The 10127-nt window shown below is 45.3% G+C and overlaps 1 protein-coding gene across 1 annotated transcript in view; it reads right to left on the reverse strand.

Moving 5' to 3' along the window:
* The window catches only part of COLGALT2 (collagen beta(1-O)galactosyltransferase 2), a 77302-nt gene extending 71828 nt beyond the window's left edge, over nt 1-5474 (reverse strand). The window contains exon 1 of the mRNA XM_084866593.1: nt 4941-5474. Within this exon, the coding sequence (XP_084722719.1) occupies nt 4941-5206 (266 nt within the window). The 5' untranslated portion in view covers nt 5207-5474. The remainder of the gene's footprint in view (nt 1-4940) is intronic.
* Nucleotides 5475-10127: the final 4653 nt, after the last annotated feature.

A 10127-nucleotide genomic window follows, 5' to 3' on the forward strand; every position in this document is an offset into this window, starting at 1 on the left:
TTTAAATTTTCATTTGGAAGATAAAGGAGGTGGGACAAAAAGGAAGAGATAAATAGAAAATGGTAACTGGTGCTTATTAACATTTATGTAAAAGACAATGTCCACGTATTATCTCATTTGCTATTAGGAGAAATCTTTGTGATAGGTGTTATTAATAGTCACTTCCAAATGGGAAAGCTATACTCATAGGTTCGCTGATGGAACCCTAGTCTGTCTAACTCTAAGCTCACACACTCCTACTTCAGTACTAAGCCACCGGCTGTGACTAATAAAGGTGAGGAAAAAAGACTAATGGAGAGAAGGGGATTAAAGTATCGTCCACTTTTTCAGCCTTGAACTGAAACTCTCCATAAGGGTAATGAAAACATCTAATGTTGAGATGAAATGTGACATCATTCTCACTGCTGGTGCTGAAAGTAACCGTTAATAGTAGTTTGGGAACGTTTTATAAACATATGTATATTAGTGACTCTAGTTAAATATTCACCAAAATGCTCCTGGTTGGGCATTAAAATGTGGAGATCAATCCAAGCTAATCCCCAAGCACTGCACAGAGTAAGTAGTGTACAAAAATATTGGGATCAGTACCCAGACCAAGTATAGCTCACCATTATGTCTGCGCATGTCTACAGAATCTCATCTCTTTATTTAGAAAGCCATACAATGGCCCCCAATGGAGGATATTAATTTTCAACACTCTACCAAGTGAAATGCCCAAATGGTTCTGTAATTACATGGCAGTTACAGCCTTGTGATTTGTACAGACTCTGCGAACCCTAGCCGCCTTCCCAAGGACAATAGCAGGCTCTCCAAAAGACAAACTTAATGTATCTTTTGGTCAAATGTTTTTTTCTTGTGCCCCAATCCACTTTTCATGATCACGGAACTTGGCGCTGCTCCCCTTAATCACAGGTTTGGAAGAGGGATGAGTTCAGCCTTCCCTCCATGGCTAAGGCCACTGTGCATGCCTCCACTGAATTAAAGAGAAGCCACCCAAGTCCACCGCCACATGTCACAATGCCTCCAGCTCCCTGCATCTCAGCACAGCAGCGATTCCCACACACTCAGTGCGGGATGGAATTAGAACACGAGGGGTACTCTCCTTAGTCCCATACCACAAAGCTGTGCCAATTTGAAGGAAAACCATTAGCTTGTTGGGGTTTTCAGATGGGTACATGGGACAAATTTTCCTTTTTGCTGGTACAAAGTATCTCAAAAATATAAACTTGCCTTTGTTCAACCTACTCTGAACAAACCTGATGCTGAGATATCGACACTCATTCGCTGACAGCAAAAGTTTTCAGGTCAATGTGTTGACCCTCATTCCACCTGGATGGGCCGTGCAGCCCTGGTCCAGAACTTTAGGTAAGAAGAAAAAAAAAATCCTATCACTGAGAAGTCTGAATGTGATTAGTGAGCCAGGCCTCTCAATTACCCATACAGGAAAGATGCCTTAGCAGGTGCTCTCTGGTCATGGTTAGAGGTAAGTAGATGAATGAGAAGCAGGACTCCTTGGAAGCTGGCACCCAGACTCTGTGCTCAACAGGGTTCTATTTTGTACGGTTCTGGGTAGCTCACAGCCATTTTTGACACTGACTGCTTTTGACAGCAGCATGTGCTGGCTTTGCAGAGTGAATACTAACCAGCTTGGCATCTCAGAATGTTGAGCAGAGTTAGGACAGAAAGACTAGAGGTAAGCAATTGGTTGAAGACCTAAACTTAGGTACCACCTCCTCCTAGAGGGTTATATTCCATAATCTTCCCAGCCAAATGCTCTCCGAGGGCCATTCACAAAGGTAGCAGCTCTGGTGATACAAGGCGATGAGTTGGGAGGTTTGCAGTCAGTAGACCTGCCGCCCATATTATTTCCCTGACAGTAAATTCTGGTTAATGTCCCAGTGCCTTTTGTTTTCTTGTCTCCCTGTTCCCTCTTTCTGGAAACCTCCTTCCCTCCCATCCCAGGTTTTAGTAGGTTCCTATTTGTCCTTTAAAATTGAGTTCAAACAAAGTGTCAACTCCTCGAGAAGTCTTTCATATTCAGACATCTGTCCCAATTTGACTTAGGAGTCCTATGTCACTCCCCTACATCCTGTAAATGCCATTCAGATGACCTTACACTGCCCAGAAAATAGAAGAAAGAAAAGCCCTAGCTGGTTTGGCTCAGTGGACAGAGTGTCAACTTGCAGACTTGAAGAGTCCCAGGTTCAATTCCAGTCAAAAGCACATGCCTGGGTTTTGGGCTCGATCCCCTGTAGGATGCATGCAAGAGGCAGACAATCAATGATTCTCTCTCATCATTGATGTTTCTATCTCTCTCTCTCCCTCTCCATTCCTCTCTGAAATCAATGAAAAATATATTTAAGAAAGGAAAAAGAAAAAGCAATATTCGTCTATAAGGAGCCACATCTAATTCAACTTTTCTCAGTCCAACTGGCCCAAATTTGGCATAGTGCCTGATTCTCACAAAACACACACACATCCACACACACACACACACACACACACAGTCATTAGGAACATGTGCTGGTACAACCTCTCGGTGCCTCCGTTTTCTCACCCGTAAAAGGGTATATAATACAGTACACACCTGATAGGTCTTTATAGGGTTTTTATGAATATTAAACCAGAAATTGAATGTAAGGTGCTTAGAAGAACTGTGAGCTCTTAGCATTAAGTGTTTGTGAAATTAATTTAAAAAAAAAAATGTAACCCTAAGTCAGTTACTTTTAACAGAATGAGTTCTATAAAATACAGATAATTTTAGTGCTTTACAGAATGACAGTCAGGATCAAATAAGATAACATAGCTGATGAAAGTACTCTGAGAGCTGTAAAGCACTACTTAAAGCTGCCGATTTTGGTTACTCTTATCTAATAAATGCTATAAGGGTTCTGAGCTAGAACTCATAAAAGAGTTTTTAGTGGCTAACCCATGGGTTGCCCAAGGCCTTACCCAAACCTTGGGTTTCTTCCTTAACTTTCCAACACTGGCCATAAAGGACAAAGCACTTACATGGACCATGAATGAGAGTAAGGAATATATAAATCCCAAAGATCTATGCAGAATTGGGAAACTACCCATCTAAACAGAATACCAAAGTCAGTAGAACCTGGAGAATTCAGGGACATAGGAAGTACAATTGCTGTTGGTCAATTCTGATCACATCGTAAAATGTATGTAATTCAAGAGCCGGAAAGGACTTCTGAAATCCTAATTTCAAATGCAGCCGCATTCCATCATTTTAACTAAGGAAACTAATGTCTATGGCTCCCAAGAAACTGTCCCTATATCACATATCAAGTTAGTGACTGACAACTCGCATTTCCTACTTTGCAGCTGATAGGCTTATATAACTTTTGCTTCTAGTGTCTTATTCCCACTACTCCCTTCCTAGGGCAGTGTTTAGGGACACAGTTGGGTTCAAATCGTAGCTCTACCGTTTATTAATTCTGCGACTTGGAGTCTTTGAACTGATTCAAGTCTCCGTTTCTTCGTTTGTAACACAGGGCTACGGTATCTCTTCTAAATAGTAACTATTGCAACATTCTTTAAGACTAAGCAATGCATAAAGACCATAGGTAAAGCATCTCTCTTGCAACAGGCATCTAGCAACGGACAGCTGTGGAATTTCCTTTTGGGATTGAAGTGGTTAAAAAAGCACTTCCTTCTGGTTTGAAACCTGGCTGCACCAGCGTTCCCACCGGCCACATAGCATGCTCTCTTCCGTGGCAGCGGTCACGTCTAGAGGGCGTATACACTGAAGCAGTGTACAGCACAGTGCCGCACTATACTTCGTGTTTGCTTTCTCACCTCTGCCCCTCTCCCACCAGGTACCCTCTGGCTGCCAATTCCTGCTGCTGCGTTATCCATCCTTATTTCTCTCTGCCCAACCGCTGCTCCCAGGATAAACTCTGTCTTCGGACAGCTCCCTTTAGCAGCATAAGATAGAAACTGCTCCCTCCGGAGAGAACTGGGGTTTGTCTTCTAGTCCATGTACCCCTGGCTGCCTATCGCCCCAGGCCAGCATGCATCCCCTCCCCCGCAGGCTCCTTAGCAGCTCACCTGGCCACCAACTTCTCGCCCTCTGATACCTGCGTTTTTTCAAAGATGTGGGACCAGACACCCATTCCTAAAGTTGGAGCTGGACAGGCATCTCCAAGGATGCCCCGGCCCTCCCCGCAGCAAACCCAGGAACCAGGCCCACCCGCAGCTCTGGGCTAAGGGTTGCAACATTTGGCTGTTTGCCTCCTCCAGGGCGCCCCACGGCAGGGAATGAGTCCCAAGAGGATGCACAGGCAGGGACCGTCTGGAGCGCTCCATGGAGACAGGACCCGCGATGCTGGCGTGGTTGAGGAGGCACAGGGGTCCCACCAGGGCTCAAGGTCTGGGTCCAGGTCTCCTCTTTGCTCCCTCTCAACCCCAAGAACCGGGAGCCTCTGAGGAGGGAGCAGGGGCCGGCCAGCACCTGGGACGCACTCTTCGCCACCCCAGCCATTCCGGAGCCCACTGGTCAGCCTCAGTTACCCTCCCAGACACATCTGGAGTTGGAGGGGAGGACACCCTGAACCCCTTCCTCCAGGGCGAGGAAAGAGGAAACCTCGAGAGCGGAAAGGGAGAGAAGCTAGCACTAGAGTGGGGTGTCCCCAAATCTTGCCGGGAAAGGACGAGGCTGCCCAGACCCCCCCCCCTCATTCCCCCCCCCCCCCGCTCCCCTCCCGGAGCTCCCATCGGCTGGTTATTCCTGTGAGCACCCCTAGCGCACAGGGACCCACCCGGGTGTCCTTTCCCAGCCCGGCCCCGCGATCCGCCCGCCCGGGGACCGCGCCTGCAGCAAGGGGGTGTGCGCACCGCGTTCCCCTTGGTTCCCCGGGGTCCCCGCGGCGCACAGCGGCCCCCGCCCAGGTCCCCGCGGGCGGCCCGGGCCCCGCCGGCCGGCTCACCAGATGGCCATCCTGCTCTTGGGGTAGTCCAGCCGCTCCAGGCAGCCCAGGAAGAGGGGCAGCGCGCGCGCCGCGTTGCGGGCCAGCAGGGCCACCAGCACCGTGGGTCTCTGCAGCGGCGACTCGGGGAAAACCCTCGCCTCCTGGTCCTCGTCGTCCTCGGAGTCCGCCTCGGCGGCGAAGCGCGCCCGGCAGCCGCCGCGGAGCAGAGCCGCGGAGAGGAGCAGCAGCGCGCAGGCGAGGCCGGCGGCGGGGCGCGCAGCCATGTTCCGGGCGGGCGGCGGGGGACCTGCTGCTGCGAGCGCCCAGCCCGGGGTGCGGCTGGCGGGGCTGGGGGTGCGCGGGGCTGGGGGTGCGCGCACGCCGGCACCGGCCTCCGCTGCCCCGGACCCTCCCGCCGGGGGCGCACCCGGGACCCGCGGCCGCCAGCGCTCGCGCGGGGCGCAGGCTCCAGGCAGGCGGTCTGTCTGGGCGCTGTTTGTCCTCAGTCCCGCGGAAAGTTCCTCCCGGCCGGGCTCAGCCTGGACAGCTGAGGTCTGTGGCTTCCCCCGGAGCCGTGAGGTGTGGCCTTGTCTGCCAATGGGCGTGTGTGTGTGTGTGTGTGTGTGTGTGTGTGTGTGTGTGAGAGAGAGAGAGAGAGAGAGAGAGAGAGAGTGTGTGTGTGTGTGTGTGTGTGTGTGTGTGTGTGTACACATAACGGTACAACTGCAAGAAAATTTATTCTGCTTTCGCAAACCGCAGTCCAAAGCTCTTCACAGTGATGCAATGTGTCCAGTTCTTCATAATGCACCTATTGACTAAGTGGGTAGAGTTCTAAAATGGAAAGCCACCCGATTCTTCATGACCATGATAAAGGGTCCTTTGACTCCCGAGGCAGGCTGCTTGCATTCACTTATATGCTCAAGTTCTCCGGAAGTGGATTCTTTGCCGAGCAGACCTCAGATCTGGGTAGACCAAGCTGGAAGACTTGCAGAATTTTGCAGACAGATGGACCTCCCTGGAGGGAAAGGACAGACTGTGGACCTGTTCTGAAGCCCGACTCTACCTGCCAACCCCCGGGGACCACAGAGCCCCGGAGAGGGGATGCCATTAGATGGCCTTCTTCTTCCCTGATAATCTAAACCCATGGTCAGCAAACTGTGGCTCTCGAGCCTCATGCGGCTCTTTGGCCCCTTGAGTGTGGCTCTTCCACAAAATATCACGGCTGGGCGAGTCTATTTTGAAGAAGTGGCGTTAGAAGAAGTTTAAGTTTAAAAAAAATGTGGCTCTCCAAAGAAATTTCAATCATCATACTGTTGATATCTGGCTCTGTTGGCTAATGAGTTTGCCGACCGCTGGTCTAAACTAACCAAGAGAAGGAAAAGCCATACACTTTGGAGGACGGGAGATATGAGGAAGAAGGAAGAACGTAATGAGCAGGTAAAAGGAAATTGCTAGGATGCACTGCTGCTGTGTTAAGGAACAACACAGAGAAGCCAGTAAAGAAATCCCAAGTCCCTCCTTTGTGAGGCTGTGCAGGCTTTGATCAGTGGTGTGCAGGGTGGATTGGTACCACCACACATTCATGAACCTCCATCCCAACTTGCCTTCAGCCCTGTCCCACCGTCTTCCCACTAGTTTATTTTATTTTTAATTTATTTTATTTTTAGGTTAATTTATTTTTTTATGTGTTGACAGTATTACATTTGTCCCTCATTCTTTCCCCCTTTGAGCCCCTCCATCCAATCCCCACCCCACCCCAGGCCTTCACCACACTATGGTCTGTGTTATGGGCTGTGCATATATGCAAACAGGTTCTTTGATTAATCTCTTTTGGTCTCTATCAGCCTTCTCCCTCTCGGAGCTCTGTCAGTCTGTTCCATGCATCCATGTCTCTGGGCCTATTTTATTTGTCTGTGTGTTTTGTTCCTTAGATTCTGCATATAAGTGAGATCATGGGATGTTTGTCTTTCTCCAACTGGTTTATTTCACTTAGCACAAGATCTTCCAGGTCCCTCCATGCTCTCACAATGGGAAGAGATCCTTCTTTTTTACAGCTCAATAGTATTCAATTGTGTAAATGTATCACAGCTTTTTTTAATCCACTCATCTACCTACTGATGGGGATTTGGGCTGTTTCCAGATCTTAGCTAGTATTGGAAATTATGCTGCTGTGAACACATTCTTTCTGACTGGCATTTTGGGATTCTTAGGATATATTGCCCAGAAGTGGGATTGCTAGGGTTTTTAAATATATTTTTCTTGATTTCAGAGAAGAAGGGAGAAGGAGAGAGAGATAGAAACATCACTGATAAAGAGAGAATCATCTGTTGGCTACCTCATGCACACTCCCTGCTGGGGATCAAGCCTGCAACCGGGGCATGTTCCCTGACCAGGAATCAAACTGTGACCTCCTGGTTTATAGGTAGATGCACAACTACTGAGCCACACCAGATGGACCTGTTTTTAATTTTTGAGAAAACTCCATACTTCCCCCTCTCCCCCCCATTTAGCTTCACTCTACCAAATCTTCAACTGGTTCTCTCTATCCTGTCCTTCAAGATAAAAACTCAAGTCCTCTGCTAGCTTTCCTTTTCTATCCTTCAAATCTGTGTCTCCTTATAACCCTCAACAACCTCTCCGTTCTCCGGTGACTTCTGTTCTTCTCATAAAACATACTACTAAAATAAAAGGCATTTATATAAAGAGTATTTTCTGTCTTTCCACCATTCTTATCTTCCTCTTCCACCATAACACATACCACTTTATTATATTTATTTATTCATATGTTACATATTAATTATCCATGCATTTTCCTTCCCTGTGTCTTGGCACATGGTAGACACTAAGTTTATGTTGGAACGAATGAGTGGATACAATTTGATGCATCTAGTGTTCTTAATTGAGATATGGGAATAAATTTTAAGCTTGTACACATTTGTTTGAAATTGAAAAAACATTTCTTTTTCATACACTAAAAATTCACATTACAATTCAAAGTTTGTTTTTTCTTCTGAGACTCAAACTGAATTAATATGTCTCTGCCTAGACAATAGAGACTTTTTTTTTGTGGGAGTAAGTGGTCTGGCTCAGACATCAAGATGGGAAATCAGTAGAGCAAGTGCCAGATTACATAGAATTTGATCACACCAGTACACTCAGGGGGATTTACTGTTGTTACTTACCTAGCTTTTTTCCTAACCACTCTGACTCTAATATACTGAACTACGAAAGCAGTTATAAAAGGAGAAATCCTTCAGTCTGTCAAAAGCTGAAACTCTAACCTGTTCTCTGTGGATTTCACCCCAGATTGCCACAATAATCATTTTGATTCTAGGACTTCAAATACTATGTTGTATTTGTATTCCTAAATACTTTCTTTCTTGGCTAGTCCTAATCATCAAGACTTATTTATAAATGTCCATTGCTTTTAATATGAAAGTTAAGAGACATTCCATTTCATTCTTCAACTCTTTTTAATATACATGAAAAGCCAGAAGCATTTAATATGCACACTTAAATATATCATGCTTTTTTGGTAATAGAATATCATCTATTTGCAAAAAAGGACCATTAGTCTGTTGATTTTTCAGTTTAGAGTTCTTTCTGCATCCTTCTGGGATTCCTTACCCCCACCCCACCTTTTTTTTTTTTTTTTTTTTTTTTTAAGCTTAAGCTGAAAATTTTCCCCTGAAGATGGTTGAGCTTTGTCCACATAGCACCTAAATTTGATTGGATCTCCTTACTAATTTATAAAATTTCCCCTCAATTCACATTAGGAACAAAATGCCCTTAATACTTCTATAAATACCATCATATGAACTGACAGGGGTCTTTAGAGGTCAGAGAGAAATGTTTATTCACTTCTAATTACTTGAATTATCGTCAATGTCAGTGCTTCAAAGAGCCTACTACTTTCAGGGCCATTTGCTTCTTCAGGGCTTAGCAGCTGCTTCATGGAGACAAAGGTTAATGATGATTCAATGCATTACTTTCTAGAGAAACTTATGGATCTTCATGTGTGGTTTTACATCACATTCAGGAATAGATGCACTTCTTGTCTCTGCATATAATATGCTGCATTTCTTTTGACACATTTAAAATTACATCTGACTTTCAACAGTTTAGTTTCAGGGTGGACGTGATTGTGTTTATTTTACATGGTGGTCATTTAGCACTGTGTACCTGCAAATTTATTTAATCAAATTTGGGGAAATTTTTTTTCTTCAAAAATTTTCTTGCCCTATTCCCTTTCTTTTCTCCATCTGGTATTCTACTTATATGTATGTTGGATTGTTAGATATCATGTAGTGGCCTCTGTTTATTTTTTAAAAAATCATTTTCTCTGTGTTGTTCATTTTGGGTGATTTCTATTCCTCTACCTTTAAGTTCACTTTGATCCCCTTTGTAATTTGGCTGTTAATTCTATCCAGTGGAATTTTTTTATTTCTAAAATTTTAATTTTCTGTTCCAGAATTTCTATTTTTTCTTCTTTTTCTCTGCGGAGTTCTTCTATTTGTCCCTTGAAATTCTCCTTCACTGAAAACACATTTTAGTTTATTTAGGATAGTTATAATAATTAATTTCAAATCCTTACCTGTCATTTTCAACATCTGATTCATCTCAGGGTTGGACTCTAGAAAATGTGGTCCATTTTCTTTATTTTTATATGTCAGTAATTTTGAATCATACCTTGGACTTTATGAATGATGAATTGTAGAGGTTTTGGATTCTATTGTTTTTCTATGATGAATGTTACTTCCTATGTGTTGGTAGATAATTTTCTTGGCTGGATTAGAACTGCAAACTCTTTCTTGGGGACAGCTCTGGTCGCAGTTCAGATCATCTGTTTTTAACTGAACTACTGTGATTCTGTTTTGAATGGTTCAGGATCTACCAGAAACCTGAGTAGAGAGATCTTGGGGATACCCTCTTTGGTTTTCCCTTCTGGGATGTCCTCATTTCTCATGCATTCAAATCTCCTGCCTTCAATGTCCTGGCTCCCCAGATAAGAAAACTGGAGAGGTTTTCCACGTGAACCCTGGCAAATGCGGAGCCTGCCTCCTGGACTGCACTTAGCCGTAACCTAAATGCCAAGGAAAGGGAACTTTCTTGTATAGCTCCTCATCAGCCCACCTCCACGCAAGTTGCCCTTCCAACCAAAGTCAGCCCACTTCTGTTTGCATTCCAGTGTATTCAGGTGGTTGC

Source organism: Pipistrellus hanaki (genome assembly GCF_964339955.1).
Source record: "Pipistrellus hanaki genome assembly, chromosome: 18".
Classification (NCBI taxonomy): domain Eukaryota; kingdom Metazoa; phylum Chordata; class Mammalia; order Chiroptera; family Vespertilionidae; genus Pipistrellus; species Pipistrellus hanaki.